The sequence below is a fragment of the Strongylocentrotus purpuratus genome, unplaced genomic scaffold (assembly GCF_000002235.5).
Source record: "Strongylocentrotus purpuratus isolate Spur 01 unplaced genomic scaffold, Spur_5.0 spur5_scaffold_21, whole genome shotgun sequence".
Lineage (NCBI taxonomy): Eukaryota > Metazoa > Echinodermata > Echinoidea > Camarodonta > Strongylocentrotidae > Strongylocentrotus > Strongylocentrotus purpuratus.
The window spans coordinates 28,872,256-28,892,916 of NW_022145607.1; the positions used below are offsets into that span (position 1 = coordinate 28,872,256).

At 41.1% G+C, this 20,661-nt stretch overlaps 2 protein-coding genes across 2 annotated transcripts; one reads left to right on the forward strand and one right to left on the reverse strand.

Annotated features, from left to right (window-relative positions):
- Positions 1 to 2,339: 2,339 nt before the first annotated feature.
- On the reverse strand, positions 2,340 to 13,732 carry LOC100892033 (neuronal acetylcholine receptor subunit alpha-10). Its single transcript, XM_030994308.1, has 5 exons — positions 13,704 to 13,732; positions 10,369 to 10,632; positions 9,379 to 9,665; positions 5,602 to 5,866; positions 2,340 to 5,000 (listed from the first exon to the last, which is right to left on the reverse strand). Exons 1-5 carry the CDS (start codon positions 13,730 to 13,732, stop codon positions 4,625 to 4,627), a joined length of 1,221 nt encoding a protein of 406 aa, XP_030850168.1. The 3' UTR covers positions 2,340 to 4,624.
- A 4,571-nt stretch (positions 13,733 to 18,303) lies between these two features.
- On the forward strand, positions 18,304 to 19,641 carry LOC105437703 (muscarinic acetylcholine receptor M2-like). The gene has a single exon (XM_011664611.2). The coding sequence runs from the start codon at positions 18,304 to 18,306 to the stop codon at positions 19,639 to 19,641; it is 1,338 nt and encodes a 445-aa protein (XP_011662913.2).
- The last annotated feature ends 1,020 nt before the right edge of the window (positions 19,642 to 20,661 follow it).

Consider the following 20,661-nt stretch of genomic DNA (forward strand, 5'->3'; position numbering starts at 1 on the left):
GGCATTCAGTTAAGTGCGCTGTTTGTCCCTGTTGTTATTGCTTCACTACTTGTGTACAATTTCGCTTTCACATGGCTCGTCAATGTTTCAAAGGTCGCTGACGAAGTCCTACGTCAGCAATTACTGGCGGGGGGGGGGGGGGGGGGGGGCTGCTGCCCCATCCATTCCAAAAATAAATTCAAGACTAAACAACAAAGGAAAAGGAAATGGAAAGGGAAATGGGACGGCAGATGGGAAAACTATTTATAAAAAAGAAAGGAAGAAAGACAGAAAAAAGAACAAAAAAGAGGAATTATAGATCCCCATTACTTATTTTTTTGTAAACCAATGCCACTTTCTTTCGAAACTAATGTAGGAAATTGGATTTATACGTATTTTTATGCAAATGACTTTGTATAATTTGCATAAAACTGCCGTTAAAAATACGGTGAATGAAATGTAGTTCCTCGATTTATAAGTTTGTTTTGTTATCTTGAGGAATAATTGTTATATTGTGAGTCAATGTAAAAAAGGAATAAGATTGCATATAATGTGTAATAACTAAAAATAATGTTTACTTCATTCAAACGGTGTTAGTACAAGAATAACAAAAAGAGGAAGGATATTTTGTTCATAGAATTGTGAAAGGTCCTTGTAGGTGGTCGCGGGAATCTGCCTGACATAGCAGATACGTAGGAGACATTGCATCTTGTCATGGGCTGAGGATGTTGTGCGTGTGTCGGGCCGTGTGTTTAGTGTGCAACGCCCTTGTTTCATTTTCCACCTTTGGAAAAAAAAAAATGCTTGTGAGGTGCGCTAGAAGCTGCCAGGTGGTCTAGGTGGGACTGTGTTGCCTAGATGTTGGGAGCCGGGAGTTGTGCCGGCCTGTAACCTCAGAGACCTTGGGATTTTCTTTAACTGCTGATCTATATTACTGCTGATGATCTACCAATAAATGGGCTCATCACCCAACCTACAATCAAGCTGCATATGGTCGAGTTCTTTGTGCCTGCCTTATCCGTATTACGACACTAATTCTATCGGTTCCATTAAGTATACCGATCGAGTCGAGGCATTAATATTTGTATGGCTCATTATGTCTTGTCTTTTTGGGGCCTATCTTCTTACCAAATTTAAAGAATGCCAAGTCCATGCCTTCTTAATAGGTACACAAGGAAAATGCATTTTCATTATTATAGGAGGCCGTCTGTTGTAATGTTTATGTCTATGTCTATCGTGCCTGAATACATCATTATCCTTCAAATACAAGAAATATTCATTTAATCAATATTTACCTACAAGAGAAAAAGAACTCTTCTCATACTCCTCATAGCCCTTTTACAACATACTATATACAATGGAATGTTGTTTTCATGGGGGATTGTCCCCCCTATCCCCTCGCCCGCATATTTGATAGGGGAAAGAGGAGTAAATGAGTAATAATTGTGGAGCTCCAGCAGAGTAAAGTCTGACAGACATATGAGCACTACACAAGAACCCAATTTTAGTATTACAGTTATTATTACTGTTATCATTACTATTATTATCAGTATTATTTATATTTTTTTTTAATTATTACTTGTATTGTTATTTTATTATTATCATTATTATCTTTATTATTTATAATTACCGTAGTTATTATTTGTAGTATTATATTAGTTTTATTGTCATCATCATCATCATCATCATTATCCTTATTATTATTATTATTATTATTACTACTACTATTATTAATACGATTATTATTAGATGGAAGAGGAGATTCCCCCCGATATTGGAAGAAAAAAAAAAATCGAAAAAAAAATGTGTATATCATGCAAAGACCAAAATTTAAAAAAGCTAGGTAACCCCCCCCCCACACACACACACACACACACGCACATACATGCAGGGGCGGATCTAGGGGGGGGGGCGTTTCCGCGCGGTTTAACCCCCCCCCCCCCCCCCCCCCCTTGGGCGGCCAAGCGAAAAAAAAAGAAGAAGTAAAACAGTAAAACGGCGCGATTTTTGGAAAAAGATTTGGTCAACGCCCCCCCCCCCTCCCCCCTTGGCAAAAAGCTAGATCCACCCCTGACATGTATAATTAACGGATTAATACCCAAGTTGTATGCGTCGCGTTCCTGGTACTAAATAAATTCATTAATCCTACTGCCACGAATGATGCCTCGTCTTCTGCCCACCTTCGGTCACACCATCGCCAACCCCACTCAACATCGACTCCAAACCGACCGAATTTTAGCCATTCGGGGTGATGTCATTTTGTGATAGGTCTTTTGTCGGTGTGACTGAGGTGCGAAGTATCACTCGTTCTATTCACAATATTACACACCTGCGATATGTTACGACACAAATTACAATGCTTTACGCAAAGCTGATACAATTCATTTATTTATGATACAGCATTAGAATCAGTTCTTTGAGATTGTTCAACAAAACAAAACAAAAGAATGAAGGGACAAAATGCAAAGGGGCGAAAAGTTAATACATTCTTCGTAATTTTTCTGTGACAATACTCTTGCAACATGGAATTTCAGAAAAGTTAATAGGGTATTTGAAGATAAATTCAGTGTTCCCAAGACTATTTAGAATACATAACGTCAATCTACAAATAGATTATATAAAGCAACGCCATTGTTCACGCTGTTTTCAAAAGTGAATTGCCAATCCATTTTCGACCAGTAAACGTGGCATATGGGGTACGCCCTCTTCCCTCGCGCCCCCGTCTGAAGTGTTTTGTTAGGCCTTAGTGTGACATGTGTGTTCAAGTTTAGGTTCAATTTTAATTTCAAGCTCAATTTGAAGTTATTGTAACATTAAAAATAACAAAATAAAACAGCGATAAACTTTCACATAAAAATGTCAATAGTCGAAATTTGCACACACAAACAAAAATCAATATACATGCAAATATATTACATACATGTAGTACTCATAATAAACAATTCAGTTCAAAGTGTGAAGACTTGTTTTTACCAAAGGCATAGTATATCAAAGAAACACGTTAAAAGCTAACTGGCTCATGGATCATAGGTTCATTGAAAGGATTTGCCCAGTATTATGAATCACACTGAAATTAAATATCTGCAATTTAGTACCACTTGTGGGTTGTAACAGCCTTGACAATACAGTACGTAATATTTTATCCCCCCCCCCACAAAAACAACAACAACACCGCCTCGGATTTGCTGCGGCATGACTGAACGAGACTTTGTTGTGCATTTTTTTTTTACAACTCCGGCCTCGTCATGGATCCGCCCCTGTTCTGTAGGACTATACATTGCGGGATGCATTGTAACCCTTTCGTACAGCTCACGTACATTGTGATTATTTGCTGATCAACTTCTGGGCATGCAGCTTAATGGTACTTCCTAAACATTAGAAACCCGGAAAACCTTTTCAAATAATTGACACATTGTTCAATAGAAAATTCGGAAGCAAGGTTTACCACACATACTCCTCTGATAATTGTTCCGCGATCACTTTCCTACACTGACCAAGCCTATGTCACACTAGGGGCACGACCGACTGCCGACTTCTGACTACCAAATACAAGCTGTGACCATCGAAAACCCATTTGCAAGAAGTTAATATGGGCGATCGATCAGCTGTCGATCGGTTGCCGAATGTTGTACGAAAATGGTCCGATTATCAGATATTTTCGTAAATTCATTTGCGACTGCTCGTGGAAATGCTGGCGAATGATTGGCAGTTAACAAGCAAATGGTCGGAGAATAATGGCCGATTGCAAACTTTATAATGGGGGAGGGGTTATATATTATAATGACTTGTGCAAACATGCATAAGGAAATAACATTTCTTACTCATTATTATACCTAATATGTAAATGTAGTGTGATTTCAGATTTCAGACTATCAGAGTTTCTACTCGGTGTTCGGCAAACGCATCGAGAGTATTCGGCGACTGATCGTTTATCATTCGTCGATCAGCTGCCTACCTTTCCTCAACCAATATCGCCTGGTAATAGTCGGCAAGCACTGGGGATAAGTCCGTGATCAATATGAGAACGGTTGCCTTACCCTTGGAAGACCAAGAAAAAGCCTTTCAACAACCAGCTTGGTCGGGAAAAGGTTTCAGATGCAGTAACGTAAAGCTCCAGCCTACCAAAATGCTACGGAGACCAACCGCCGACCCCTGAAAACACAATTTAAAGATGGCTAAAACCCTCTCTGCAATATCTAAGAACTCCTGCCCAATGGTTGTCTTTGCAAACTGATGCGCGCATTTATATTGAGGTTGTGTCCTGTGTTTATGATTTGGGTAGGATTATTTTCGAATCCGCGTGGTAGCCAGTCTTTATGTTGGAACAAGCATGCTCCGGCGACATTGCTCAGCGGTCAATACCCTACACAAATTGAATCCTAACACATCAGCTTTGGACATGTTAGAGCAAATGCTATACTAATACCTAAATCAAACCCTCACCCTAGAAACCAAATGCCTCCCTAACCTAACCCTATCTTTTAGATGTAAGGGCCAGAGCGATATCTTCCAGAATAAGGTCTGTCGGAGCGCCGCTCTTAACAACTACAGAGGCACAACAAAATCTGAGTGTCGGAAACAAAGGGATTTTTATGGAGGGGGGACTAGCGATGTTCATTCTTCGCCTCTAGTCGTATAATCAGTGCTATAGCCCGCCCTCCTGCTGTGCTGGTGTGATTCGTAGGACGACAACAGACATGGAGATGGTAAAGCAAGCATAGATACAGAAGAGGAGGCGGTCGATGACGGTGGCGAAGAGAGCCCACTCTCGCCGGATCCTCTGCTGACGGTCGGTCCTCCGCTTCATCATCCTCATGTTCTTCAGGATGTTGTCCACACCGACCTCGAGCTGCGAGAGTCGGTGGTCGCCGGTCTCGGAGAGGTTTTCCTCGAACTTGGCCCAATCGTCGTTGTCGTCATCTTCGTGGACACCGGTGAAGCTACTCTTGGCTTGCTTGCTAGACTGCCCGCTGCCGCCAGTGCCGTCACTGGCGACCAGAGGCGTGTACGAAACACCATATCTGTAGAAAAAAAGAAATAATTAAATGGTAGAAAATATTGAACGATACTAAAATAACAATCATTTTGTTGTTTGCTTGTAGGGATCGGAGAGAAAAGACAATGGCGGATTTAGGTGGGAAAAGGCACAAATACATGAAACAAAAACCTGTCAATTTTCCTTCTTCTTCGTTTTATTTTCCTTCTTCTACTTCTACTGCTACTACTTCTATTACTACTGCTACTTCTTCTTCTTTTTCTTCTTTTTCTCAGTTTTTTTTTTTTTTTTTTTTTGGGGGGGGGGGGGGGGGATAATTAACCTCTCCTAGCCTTCGAAACGGAATCGACATAGACCCCTAGATTGCTCTTTTGAATAACCCTTTAATCAAATTTCATCCATGCCTCTAATTGCCACAACCCTAACTATTGTCTAAATGATATCCCAACATAAAACAACGTATGCATGCAAATTTTAAATAATTTTTGTAGAGCAATAATTAAAGTTTTTTTGTTCTCACTATTCTTTTTTGCTTATCACATTTGTTTTCCGGCATCGCCCCTCCCTCCTCTTCTGCCCATACAATCCCCGAATCCACCCCTCGAACCGTAGTAATTAATACCTACCTTGCAGCAAAGAATCGCTGTTTTTTCAGCATGGCCAGCCGATCGGGGTCCATGTCGTGTTGCTTCCTTTGTGACATCATCTCCTTCCAATAATTCACCACAAAGCCCATGCACATGATACGGGCTGCGTAGAAGAGCACGAGCTTCCTGAGCCATTCCGGCACCTCCCGCTTGCCGCTCTCGCCCCGGTGGAAGATGTTGAGCACCGCGATGTTCATGGCGGTCGACACGGCAATCAGGACCATGATGATTATGTAATATTCGGCTAGATGACGGAACAGGGAGAGAAATAGTCGGAAACATATCTTAGGATAATGTAAATGATAATAATATCAACTATAACAAAAGTAATAACGTCATTACTAACAACAATATGATTATAATAATAATATAATAATGACAATGATAATGATAATAGTTTCAGCAATAATACTAGGCCTAATAATAATAATCTTAACACTAATAACAACAGCAATGCTATTAATAATAATAATAATAGTAATGGTAAGAACTTGCACACACAAATATAAAGTCAAGTAAAAATCGAGCTATACCGTGAGAGGAATTTGAAGGAAAACAAATCAGGCAAATAATTGATCACGAAAACAAATCCTTTCTATTCAAGAAAGTAATTGCTCGTCACGGAAAATAGCTTTTATGAAAAATGGCCTTCCTTTTGTTTGTCTGCAATTCCTAGTTATTTTCTAGTTTTATGAATATGTCCCATTGATTCAGAATCTTGAGAGCGTAATTACCGTTTCGAAGTCGTTTCTGACGTTCTATTGTTAATTGTCCTACTAATTATTCTCCTTATGAAAGCTGTTACATAATGGATTTTGTGTTGTCGCCTATGGGCTTTTATGAGATCTTTCCATAATATCGTGTAAGTGGCAATTTAATTCTACAATTGAAAACCAATTAACAACAAAAAAGCACCTCCCCCCCCCCCCATAAATCATAACAATTCCTGTCTACACGTTTCATGAATCACTAAATATAACACGGTCGCATTTATTTCGAAAACTAACCCAAAAGGGCAATTTAGCGCTTGAGACTTCGGTGGTAAGCGCTTTATAAGGAACGTTTTTATTATTATTATTATTATTATTAATTTCAATATCCTCTTGTACATCACAGGAAATCATGTTTGGATTTAATACACAATACGTCATTGCCCTGTTCGCACATTTCGATAAGTGATGCACACAAAAATCTACAAGTCTTCAATACAGAGGAGCGAAGCGATGGAATTATGTACCACATGACGAAAAAGGGTCAAAGCTTTGACAAACTTGACAACTTAAAATGAGGTAGTAGTGGTTACATTCTGTTCTCCCCCCTCTCTCTCTCTCTCTCTCTCTCTCTATTTCTTTCCCTCTTTCTATTCTCTTACCTACTCTATTTCACTCCTGCCTTTTCTATTATTCTATCCTTTGTATGACACATGCTTTCTATTTTCGTTATATCCTAACATTGATTTATAGCGCGATTTCATCATCTTTCTAGCAATACGTAATTTGTCATTGTTTGTGTAGTGTATTCTCTTACTTCCATTTAAAAAAAAAGCTATACCTTTTCATAAGACAATTCAAAATGGCACAATTTCTATTGCCTCCTGAACCACGGTGGGGGTAGGGATGAAAACAAATAATGCTCTGGAATACTTCAATGTAGGGGAGGGAAGAAAAAACAATTGCTCTAGAATACTCAAGAAGACAAGAGACAGTCTCGAAAGATTTTACGATGGAAATCATATTCATAGGAGGGAAAGACTACATCCTCTCTCTTTCTTTCTCTGGAGACCTTGTTTTGCGCGTTAAAGCTTGTAGCCAAATGACTCACCAACACTGACCCCCCCCCCCCCCCCCCCCCCCCCAAAAAAAAAAAAAAAAAAAAAAACCCAACTGTTGTTTTGCTCTGTTTTGCTTTTTTTGGTCACAGAATGTTTGAAATTGTGCCCCGACCCATTGCAAACTGGAGATTTCTGGATCGACCAATGTCATAAGACTGACAATGCCACCTGCTTTCTACAAAACTATCTGAGGGTTAACAAGACCGTTAGCCTACACACCGACATGTTGTTCTCATGTTATTTTTATTACAGAACTTGTCTGAGTGTTCATAAAGGCTAGTTCCGACTTCATGCTTTAAAATAAAAAAGGGTCGCGTTGTTTTGTTTGTTTTACCTATGACTGAATGGCAACTGCGCTTATTAATTCAGTGAGGTCTATGTTGTGAGACACAGAAATGTAAAGCGTATTACACTTTATACATCATCATACAAAAACAAGTAGGGTTTTTCCGTTTAGAAAAGCATTTTCGATCTCGTGTGCTCTCGGTCTATTCGGATTTTCCCCTAACATATCTCAATTACAATGTCAAGCCGACCCCATACTGACACCAACCCGACCAGTTCATTGTCATTCGGGGGATTGAAGGGTAGCGTTTATTCGTATTCCATGCTGACTTAACAAAGCATAAAACATTTTACAAAATATTATAATTTATTTAAGTAATATGGAAGTATATAATGGCGAGTCCTCCAATCAATCTCAAGTTTGCATTCTCCCATCAGTTATCAGTTTACATCTGTGAATGGATATCTATCTGAAGAGAGACAAATTATTTGTGGTGTCCCGCAGGGCTCGCTTCTGGGCCCATTATTATTCAATGATATGTCAAAGTGTTAACGGTTGTGAAGTAGCACTAAAAGCTGACGATACATGTTTATATAACAAAAGATCCACAGTAAGCTGTACGTGATTTGAATAAAGACCGAATAATTTTATCTCATTGGTTATCTGAAAATAAGCTGATAGTTAATCTGAAAGAATGTGAGGCCATGTTAATGGGATCAGCTCAACGACCGAATAAAATGCAACATGAATTTGATAGCTCTGATATATTTTTGATGACATAACAAATTCAACAAGTCGAACGAAGTAAATATTTAGGACCGTCTGAATGAGCGTTTCTCCCATCACACAGCTTGTATCATGTATCGATCAATTCACAAACTCTGCCCAGCCTATCTTAGCAATTTTTTTCTTTCATTCAATCAAAGTATAATACAAGATCTGGGACACGAACATTGAAAGTCACCCTGCTTTTACCCAAAACGAATTACGGTAAACGTTCACTTGTCTATCGAGGTTCATAGCTGTGGAATTCACTTAAATAAACACCTTCGCTCAATCAGTAGTCTCAAGACAAGCATTTAAACGCTTCTTTCGGAGTAACCCTATCCGACGATTTGTTTGATTCTGTTTTGATTTGTTTTATACGCAACAATTTTATTCTTGGTTTTCCCTTTCTCCTCTCTGTTCCTCGTTTCTTTCCGTCCCTTATCCTGCACTTTATTGCTTTCTTTATTTATATATAAAGGTTTCGTTTGATTGTTTTTGTTTGTTTGTTTGTCATTGTAAACATATTTCAAACATATTTGCTAAAGCCAGGGTAATTATGCTGCATTATTGTAGAGCGCTTAGAGACTTCTGACAAAATAAGTGTTAGGCGCTATATAAGCACTGTAATTATTAATGTAATTCATCAACAATTTGTATTTTTATCTAGTGGATGGGCCTCTTTAGAGACCAGCTTTTAGCTTAATAGGGTGATGCTTCCCTTATGTTGAAAATATAATAAATAAAATAAACAAATACAAAATAGTTGCGATTGATATCAGTCGCAAATAAGTTGCGATTAATATCAACTCCTTATAAGACGGGGCCCTGTTGTTGATCTCTTCGGTGTGACTGGTGTATCATGATTACTCACTGATTAGTGGCATGCTGTCCGAAGTCCTCGGTATCGTTTCGGCGACGAGAAGCAAAAACACCGTCATCGAGAGCGTCAACGTGACGCTGAGACTGGCCTTGATGACGCCGACGTTGTAGGGCATGAGGAACCCGACCATTGAGAGTGCGGAGAGGAGGACGATGGGCATGACGAGCTTGTATAGGTAATAAAGGGGTTTCCGACGTAATTTAAGGTACATGGTTATGTCGACGTAGCGGTCGGGACAGCACTCGTACCACTCAACGTTACGCTTGAAATAGGCATCTCTGGAGAAGGATAGAGAAAAAGAAAGATGTATATGCATAGAGAGAGAGAGAATTTATTGAAATAAAATCACATCAAATCAAAGAACAAACAGTCCGATGACTGACACCTGTCTTGCGTACAATATAGAATTTAAATCAAGTATACATAATAAAATAGTAGTAACGAATTCATAAATAAGTTACATATAAGAGAGAGAGAGAGAGAGAGAGAGATAATAGAGAGGGGAATTTTGGGGAGATGGGGATTACAAAAAAAAACAGATGGGGAGGGGGGGGGGGGTCAGAGAGAGAGAGAATTGATATACAGAATGATGAATAATTAATAACTGAAATAGCCGTCATCTATGTTTAAGACTTTACTTGTATTGAATAAATAATAGTTTTAAATTGGTATTATCTTTCAAATGCCAATGAAATATAACCTTTTCATTTGTTTGGCCTGCAAATGGTACAAAGTATCTTTAATCGAAAGCTTTCTCTCTGTAGGATACATCTAAATAGTATATATTTGTGTAATATTTAGGTGGGTCCCCCCCCCCCCCCCCCCCGCCCCGGTTCCTCATATCGACGGGGCAAACTACGTTATATGAATATTTTTTTGAGTTACGTTTAAACAGCAATATTGTTATTATCAAAAGTATTGAAGTATCATGTTGTGATATCCAAAAAACCTTTCAAGCAAATCATTGAAAATGGTACCTACAAGACATCCCATTGCCCATTCTCCAGGTAATCCGAGAAGTCCGGAGATTGGGTCGAGTTGTGCAGGTCGACGTACTGCTGGGTGTACGTCCAGGATCCGTACTTGAGATGGCAGATCTGGTGGTCAAAGGGAAAGTACCGGATTCGAATCTTGCAGGTGCTGCTCTGGAGGAATGGCTTGGACACCAGACGGATGAGACCCTTGTGGTTTATGATGATGTTGGCTGAGCTCGAGTTGCCGAAGGCGTAGTCCTTGGGGTCACCCCTACAGAGTATGTGGGTCCATTTTTTTTCGGGGGGGGGGGTGGATTAGATGATGTACAAAGAGAAACAGAGAGGAAGAGAGAGATCATGAAGAGAGAAAGATAGATAGAGAGAGGTGGTATTTTAGAAAGAAATAAAGACAAAAACGAGGAAGAGCATTAATTGCATAATTAATGTTAAGTTTACACTCTACATGATGACTTAAAATGACAAAATCAGGGTTCTCTTGAAATTGCTTTATATTAGGATGTTTCATTAGTCCGTTTAGACTTCCATGACCAAATGACATAGCCGGGACGCAATCGAGTTTTAACCCATTTGTACACATTCTCAAAAAACCAACAACTCAATAGCCTGTTCATGTTTCCTAGATAATTCAAAGCTCATGTTTATATGTTCATGTTCGTGTTGTACGTCATTGTAATGTTGCACATTTCACAAATCTATTGAAATTGCATTTAGGGTGATTGTGGGGTTTCTTTTATCGATACTCGTTATGACCACGTTCAGCGCATGCGCAGTGCCCATTTCTACACCGTGACAAGACAACACTTCTTTTGAATTCCGAGCTTCGTTTGGAAAGATAATTTAGTTATTAGTGCTTTTCCACCACTCCAAAGCTTGTTTGCTTCCCTTTGCAATGATATTCCAATTTCTGACAATTTGAAGGTATGCTTTATAGCAAAATTTTGGGGCAGATGTGGGGCGAAGTAAAATCTGCAAAGTGTATTCTTTTTAGTACCATTATTGCTTTTCTGATTTCTTCGAGCAGTCAAGCACAATTGCAAGGGCTTACGAGAAAATCAACCAAAAACAATTTCAATAGGCTTGTTCAGCCCTTTATAAAATGTGCGAGTATGACAGTAGGGCGCTTTCGCAAACACGACGGAAGCAAAGATGACGGGAGAATTCACTCAACCGAGATCAATTAAAGTATGCAGTTCGTATTTTGTCTATTGAAATACTATTATTCTTATCAGGTGAATGAAATATTTTGTATTGAGACACTCCACTAGACTTGTGCATTAAATGGCCTATTGTACGGCGATACAGCTCTGCGTGTTTTAGGGAACGGACGCTATTATGGACTAGAACGGTCGTGAAAATCAACAAGACGGAGAAAATTCTGGTTCGCGCACGCGCAGATTGATTGTTTCGCTCGGTTACCCTCGTCTTCGCCTTCCGTCGTGTTTGCGAAAGCGCTCTTTAATACAGGTTACAAATGAAGACGGGAGCATATGGTACAGGACGATGTCGGTTGAGTGAATTCTCCCGTCGTCTTTGCGAAAGCGCTCGATTGATTTATTACGTCATTCAAACAAAAAGGCCCGAATTCACAAAGGAGGTTTGTCGACAAACCTCCTTTGTGAATTCAGGCCGATGTGTATGGGTTACACTGCACTGTCCCGGCCCCTCCACTCATTTAGGGTACGCATAAGCATGTTCCCTCCTTTTGAAAACACCCCCTAAGTCCGGTGTTTAAAGTCTTTTTTGTGTATGTACGAGCCGGAATTTGGTGCGTTAAAAGTACCCCTTTACCGGTCATTTTGGTAACACGCATGGTATCCCTCCGTTCACTCTAGGGTACTGAAATCGCCTTTGAGTTGATATTTCGAAAGTCCTTGCGACTGCAAATGTTTGGAGCTTTTACCGATCATTATCTTTGTAATGAAGAACGCTTATTAAATATTTACATATCTGCGAAGTGAAATGGTTTACCATTGTGAACCATTTCTCTACAATAATTGTTTAAGCTAGGAATTCAAAGCAATGCTTGCACTGTTCATGCTGCACTCACTTATGTGCGTTGCATACGATGTGCCAATAGGGACTTTTAGATTTGCACGTTGACAGCTTTGTCTGCAACGTGTGACGTCATTTTAAGGCACTGCGCATGCGTCACGTCGTCTCAGTCGGCGATCGAGAATGAGTCAACCTTGATTTTCCTAAATCTAGTACATACATACATACGTACATATTGGTATATATAGCGCCTTTACATGCTCAAGGTACTAGTATGCCGCGTGCGCATAAAATATACAGTTCCTCAGGTAGACAAAGGAACACCTCTTCCCTGCTATTATGTAAAAATGTGTAGAACAGGTTTCATATGCAAATTCACCTGTTCTACACATTTTTCATAATAGCAGTGAAGGGATGTTCTTTTGTTGAGGGTAGAATGAGGATCTTGTCCTCTTTCTTTGTCCGTGATGTTCATAGTGTTACTTCCTACATGCATGCATATCGTCGAGTGCAATCTAAAAGATTTCTAATTGTAGTCAACATGGGCAGTTAAGTACGTTGACACGCATGATCAGTCGGCGTTCGTCGTGTCCACTCAATCTAAAAGTCCCTATTTGCTGACTCAGCACTGCGTAAGTTACTGGCGTGGCCTTTGAAATTTAAGAAAAGGTGAACATTGATCTTTCTGACATACTGATTATTTTAAAGAAAACTTGTCTTCTTCTTATAATAATAGAGGAGGCGCAATGGCTCAGTGGTAAAGTAATGGTCTCGTAATGCCTAGGTCACATATACACCGGGCCCTGTACGATGCTACCTACCAAAGTGCGCCAAAAGTCATTAAAAAAGATTCTTGCCCAGCTGAAAGATAATACATTAAAGATTACCTAACTAAAATATTTAATTCCGGTATGAACAATAAGGGTATAAATTTACTCCTTCAAACAGCAAAATCTTACATATTCACAGTTTTAGTGCAAAAGTGACTATTTCATAAATCTTTGAATTTAACATGGAGTTTTTAAGCTATTGATATAAAATTGCTCTTACATATTCCTGATAGCTCATTTCACTGCATGAATGGGTTAAAATGGATCTTCATAATATATCATAGGGTAATTCACTGAAAAATTATCCATGTTTTTTATAAATCCAGTGGAAATGTTTAGATTTCCAGGGATTTTCACTTTAGTTTAATTACCACCATTTTTTTCCGATGTCTAAGCTTTAGGTTGAAACCATATTTGGCTGCCATCTTCTATGACCGCGAATCCTTCATGATGCAGCCGAGGAACAAAATAAACACCGAGTGCCGCCCGGTAAGCTTACCGGCTCCCTCCGATGAACAGGGCACCCATGGCTCCCGGTGCCCGGCTGGGTTCCTCAAGGCGCCCGGTTTGTTGCCGTGCGGTGCACTGAATAATGTGTCCTCTAACATCCACGCCTCCGTTGAGAATTGACAGAAATAATCTTGAGGGGCCCATCCGGGCCCTGAATGGAGCTTCCACATATACACCCCGGGGCCCGTAGGGCGAGTAAAAACAGACATTTTTTTAAGGGAATTATCGGCCGGTGCCCGGCCGGCTCCCGTACAGTTCCTACAGGCGCCCGGACATCTTTCACCAGCCATACGGGCGCCATGGTGTTGAGTTGGCTGCTCCCAATTCCCCGGCATTTTCATCTGGCCGATAGACCGTATAAAGTCCTTAAATAACCCGTGGGGCACCGTACGGTTCCCGTGTGGGCTCCGAACGGTACACTGACTTCTTTTTCTGTCAATTTTCTGTCAACACATAGTTTAGTGCACCATGTAGGGCATCTGTTTATCGGACGGAACTACACGATTATCTGGCGGCACCGGGCCGGAACCCGACCGGCACCCTTACGGGCGCTTTGCATTTTCACTCGAGCAATTTTCACCGGGCACCTCCCGGGCGCCGCAGAATAGGTGACCATACATGCCGTAGGGTCCCGCACGGGTACTAGGACACCTACTCCCTGGACATCCACCTCCGGATAACCACCTTCTAGTCAACTACCCCCTAGGATAATTACCCCCTAGGACAACTATCCCTAGGGCAAACACCCTCTAGGACAAATACCCCTGAGACAACTACCCCCCCCCGACAACTATCCCCTAGGACAACTACCCCCCGACAATTATTAGTTGTCTGGGGTAGTTGTCCGGGGTTAGTTGTCCAAGGGTAGTTGTCCTTGGGGAGGGGGGGGGGGGGGGTAGATGTCCTAGATGTCCTCGGGTAGTGAAAATCGTACGAGGCCCGGTGTATATGTGACCTAGGCATAACCGAGAGGTCCCGGGCCCAAAACCAAGTCAATGCGCTCGTGCCCTTTGATAAGGCATTAATCTTTATTACCAAGTCCCTCGGAAAGAAATCCGTCATTCCCCTGAATGTTTATGCCTGGGTCACTTTTGCCGCGGCGGCCTTGCGGTCTAAAATATCTACGGCCAATAGCAATTATAGGATCGCCACGGTCACATACGGTAGCGGTCACATATGTTAGGGTAGCCGCACGGCGTATTCTAAAAATACCGGGCGTATGGTAGCCTTGCGTTTGGTTAGTATTTGTCAAAAAGCTACTACCGCCGCAGGGACGCTCTAAGGCGACTGTGCGTCATCACTTCAAAGGCCGTACGGCAGTCGCAGATTTTCTGTCTCCACAAAATCAAAATACGCCGTGCGGCTACCCTAACATAACCGCTTCGGCGCCAGGGGCAAATGTAATCCAGGCATAACTCTCGATTTCGGGGGCGTACGGCCGCCGTATCCTAGCCGAGCAAATGTGACCTAGGCATTACTTACACAAATAAAGGTAAAACAATAATCAACCAATCAACATGTACTGTAAAGGAAGTGCTTGTCTTTTAGGCCGTTTACCTGCAGCAGCAGCAAACAACAACAACAACAACTCAATGCATATACAATTGTGCCTTTTCAATGTACTGGCACTCTCCTCATTTTCACCGTATCTCAATGTATTACATTTACAGATAAGTCTGGCATTTTTAAATGAGTTTTGCGGAAGGGTTGGATTCTTAGAATCATCTGGAAGCTCGCGAACATTTCAAGAAAAAAATATCAATTTGGTACTCTAAAGAAGACAAAAGTGCCAGTACACAATCGCGTCTAGACATTGTGATCTAGCCCCAAGCCACAGGCGCGGATCCAGGATTTCTTAGGGGAGGGGCCCAACTTTTTTTTTTTTTTGCTCCCGAAAATTTGAAAATCGCGCCGGCCGAAAAGTCGCTCAGTGGGGGGGGGGGGGGGGGGTTACAGAGCACAATTTTTTTTTTTTTTTTTTTTTTTTTTTTTTTTTTTTTTTGCTCCCGAAAATTTGAAAAACGCGCCGGCCAAAAATTCACTCAGTGGGGGGGGGGGGGGGGGGGGGGGGGGTGGGGGGGGGGGGGGGGAGGGTAGTGAGCACATTTTTTTTTTTTTGATCCTCAAAAAAATTTCAATTTGCACCCCCCCCTTGAGCGCCAGGGGGGGGGGGGGGCCCAACCCCAAAAATCGTAAAAATCACGTGATTTTACATGATTTTTTTCTCAAGGGGGGGGGGGGGCCCGGGCCCCCCGGGCCCCCCCTGGATCCGCGCCTGCCAAGCCATGCTTATTGAATATCCACCATATTATCCACCATATTAAGATGTCTGATTTCAATGAGCACGACCAACAGTTCTCTCAAAACTAGGGGAGGGGCCCGGGGAGGGGGTAGTGAGCACATTTTTTTTTTTTTGATCCTCAAAAAAATTTCAATTTGCACCCCCCCCCCCTTGAGCGCCAGGGGGGGGGGGGGGCCCAACCCCCAAAAATCGTAAAAATCACGTGATTTTACATGATTTTTTTCTCAAGGGGGGGGGGGGGCCCGGGCCCCCCGGCCCCCCCCCCCCCCTGGATCCGCGCCTGCCAAGCCATGCTTATTGAATATCCACCATATTATATCCACCATATTAAGATGTCTGATTTCAATGAGCACGGCCAACAGTTCTCTCAAAACTCATTAACTGAACGATTATCTTTGCACTTAGGTCCACCATAAGTGTGATTGGGTGCTTCGAGCTCTTGTATAAAGTACAATAAGACCATCCGTCATTAAAGTATCATCCCTCTTCTTTTTGGTCAAAGACTCATAATGAATGTCTGTCCATAGCCAGAAAGGTGTTATTAACTCTGTTTTAAAGTCTAGAAGTAAATATTTTTGTTGCATATTTCCGCTGACGACGGACAGAGATACATTTTCGCAAATTTGTATATAAGACATAATTATAATAATTCAGTACTTTCACTAAGATGGGATACTATAATGATACACAAAAATGATCGGTTGTTGCATAAGGCGCTTATTTCATGCTAATACTACCCAGAATTTTTTTTTTCACATGCAAACCAAGCAATCTGCTTACAATGCCAGTCCTTCTTCCGCAAATAATTTTTATAATGTTTTATAATATTTGAGGAAATTTAGTATTTATTACAGTTCATCATTTCGTTTTTGAAAATAACAATTTATATATATATATATATATATTTGCTGATTTATGATTCATTGTCAGAAAAAATACTTTTTGTACTTATATTATTATTGTTATCGAAAAGCTGTATGCTTACATGAATGCAGAAGACAATACAATAAAATAAAATAAAATCAAGTACACGTACCCTGAAGAAAAGGGTCAATGTCGCCATAGTAACTTTAAGCCCGTCTGTACTAGTTTGGTCAGAAGGAATTAGACCACCCAGCGTGGTCACTGACAGGTGGCTATCTTATCAACTCAGCTTTCAATTAACATATAAAAAAAGAGGATCATGGGGCACCAACAAGCACCGCTTAGGCATTATTTTCTATATAGAGGGAGCAAGTAGCTATAAGTAGTACAGTGGGGCTTTAAAAATATTCTCAATTTTACTGAAAAGGGAGAGTAATCAATTAATCCTACTCGACATTCACGAGCGATAACTGTCAAAAGAATTAATTAAAGGTTATCGGTATTTACTGGAAATGGTTTGAAACAAAGCACTCTAATTTTAAAGCTTGATTGCACAATCCCTATAAGGGGTATTTAGCCCCCAGGTCTTCCACTAGAACCGCTAATGACCATTGTAGTTGATTAGTACTCTATCCGACAAATCAAAAAGAAAGCATGGAAGAAAAGCTCGTCTCCACGTTGTACGAATCGCACTGTAAGACGAAAGGTGTCTGTCTTGCGTCTGCACAGCTTTCAATTCTACCTTTGCAATTACGCCCACCTAAATATGCTCCGAATACCAAAACAAAATCGTCTTCACTTTTGTTGGTGTCAAGCGTAGCTGTCATTGGTAATTCTAAAGGCAGTTCCCATTGAACGACCGACTGCATTATAATGCCTTTGTGAAGGTTTAAAATAGAGGAATATTATTGGCAACTTTGTCGTGTATAGTTGGGACGATCCGCCACCTGATAGCCGAACCTCCTCGTTTTCACGGCAGTGGGTCAGGCATGATAGTGAGTCAGAATCACATGCTGCACTTGAAATAGTAAGTAAATTTTCTTCGCCTTTTTTTCATTATATCCGTAAGAAATATATAATTCTTCCCACATAATTGACAGCTATAAATGCTTACAAAGATATATATATATATATATATTTATATGTATATATGTTATATGTATAAATATACAAAAAAAAAAAAAAAAAACACATAAATATTGTGTGTTTTGTTTATCATCCGTATTACTCGAACAAGTGATTCATAATATCCATATGGAGGAAAGGTAAGTTTAATAATCTCTAATGTTTAACGGGGGCTAGCTTTCGTTGCCGAAAAGAACAATTATCTGAGTTTACGTTCCAGTATAATTATTCTGACTATGATCTTATCAATTTCAATCATGTTCCACTGCAGATACGTGTGTCCCGTGCCCGTTGCAGTATGTCGACCGATTTTGAGATGACGACTGAACTGCCTCCCAATCTCAGCACAGATGTTACGTATAAACTGGTAGGGGTTGTCCTTTGTGGCCTCATCTTTTGTGTGGGTGTGGGCGGTAATACCTTGGTCCTCCTCGCCATCTCGGCCTCACGGAGGCTACAATCCCACAGCAACCGATTCTTGGGCTTTCTAGCCATAACGGATCTCCTAACCTGCCTCCTCCTGCCGATACAGATTGCCGCTCTCTTAGATGCTAAGTCGGAGTTCTTCCACCTGGCATGCGGCGTTGCAGGAGTGATGGTATACGTTACGCTAGGATCAAGTGCCTTCACTTTGGTCCTCATTGCTTTTAACCGCTACATCTGCCTCACCCAGCCCCTCACCGTCAAAAAGAGGATATTTTCGCGTTGCAAGTCCACGGTGATGGCTTCATTTGGAGTCCTCTTTCCTCTTATAACCACTTCGGCATTCGTTGTTACCGGAAATGCCAAAACGGGTCTTCTCAGCGGTCTTTTTTGCACTATTGTGTATGGGCCCCAACTGGATATTTTAGCTGGCTCATTCCTACTCATTTGTGTACTTGTGACAATTATCTTTTATCTTCTTATTGCAAAAGTGGTTCGATCGCACTCCAGGAGGGTTCTTCCACCGAATCAGGCATTTCAAGAAAGCAGTACACGGTCAGATATCCGGACGGAGACGAGTCCAAACGAGGCCTGCATTCTCGGTCAACAAGACAGATGTAGTCGTAAGGATTATGACTCCAACAAAGCAGGCTCAAGCGACCAATCATCAAGGCTTTCGTCCACCACGGGGATGGCGTTGCGCATTCAAGAGCCTGGCACCTCCAATCCAAATAAGATGTTCGTTCCTGCGACAACACGAATGCCAAATCGTAGCATAACAACGAGTGAACCAATCTCTTGCACCCCTGAACCTGTCAGTGTTTCGAGTATTCAAGCTATAAGCACAATCGTACAGGATCAGGAGGGAACCACAAGGAGGCCCAACCAAGGGCGTCTTGCGCCACGCCCAAAACCGTACGTAGCACCTGTACCATTGTTCAAACTTGAGACCGAGGTCGTGAAGAACATGATCCTGATCGTCTTGGCTTTCTTAATCGCAATAGTCTTCACCTTACCGTGTGTCCTCATTCCTGATTTGCCGTACATCTATGATCTCTGTACATACGTTGTGCTTAGTGCAAACAGCAGTATTAACCCTATCATATATGGCTGGAGGCATCCACTTTTGAAAAAAACCTTCCGTCATCTTTTAAGATGGAGGTTGGAGGAAATCGATCAACCAACGAGATGGGTCAGGAGATGTATATATTGAACTAATGTGAACAGGTCTCACTTTCCATTTACCCATAACGCATACCAAAAATATGGAGACCGTGCATTCTCATTCATGGCTTCTCGTTTGTAAAAGCTTGTCTTTCCTTTGTGGAATCGACAGTCTAGAAATAACACTTCAAATCATTAATTTAACATTTACCTATATCATCAAGTGTGAACATATCGACTTTATTCCAGGAGCCTGCGTATTTGAATGCCTTTCAACAGATTCATGGCGCCATGCAAATTCCTGATCAACATTTGAAACCAACTTTGAGGAGGTTCTACTCTCAGTGAATCGTCATTTCGAAAAGACGTTTTTTTTAAAAATCCTCCTGAATTGTTATCATGTAACCATTATGAGTTGTGGGAGAGTTGCACGAGAGTTGCAGTTGTAATAGTTGTAGTATAAATCGATGTCGTTATGTTCAGGGGCGTAGACAGCGGGAAGGGAGATTCGGTATGCATCCCCCAGAATTGTTGATTGGGGGGGGGGGGTAGCGTGTGTAATACATACCCCCTCCTTGTTTCAGTTCCTCTTTGCAAGAAGCAGGGGAAGGAAGAAAATTGCATGTAATTACCTTGCACTACAACGATGTATGATAAGCTTTCTAGAGCACTAAAATGCAAACTTTCCTAATCAAAAAGAATTTCTCGCTTGGTTCCCACACTCATTCGCATACCACTAGACGCAATGGTCCTTAAGGTAGCTGTGCGAAGATTTAACAAACCTAACCTTTTTTCCATTATTGCAAAGGAGAAACTTCGATAAGACAATTTTATCAAAATTCAATGTTTGGAAACATTCCAAGTGATTATTATCAATTACAAAACGCTAAAATATAACCCCGGCATAGCACCTGGAGAGCTCTCCGAACGCTGCTGAGATGTTTGACATCACACGTTGAGCATGGTTTGCACAAGCAGACGCCATCCCATAAAGAATGAACATGAATGCAATGCTATAATTTCTTAAATTATAATGAGCTTTATAGTGTATATAAATGTAATGGCATGT

Coding starts and splice junctions, on each gene's coding strand:
- LOC105437703 (XM_011664611.2), top strand. CDS start 18,304: ATGTCGACCGATTTTGAGATGACGACTGAACTGCCTCCCAATCTCAGC.
- LOC100892033 (XM_030994308.1), bottom strand. CDS start 13,732: ATGGGTGCCCTGTTCATCGGAGGGAGCCG. Junction 10,633..13,703: donor CTGTTCATCGGAGGGAGCCG/GTAAGCTTACCG, acceptor CATACTCTGTAG/GGGTGACCCCAAGGACTACG. Junction 5,001..5,601: donor CAGCGATTCTTTGCTGCAAG/GTAGGTATTAAT, acceptor TTTTTTCTACAG/ATATGGTGTTTCGTACACGC.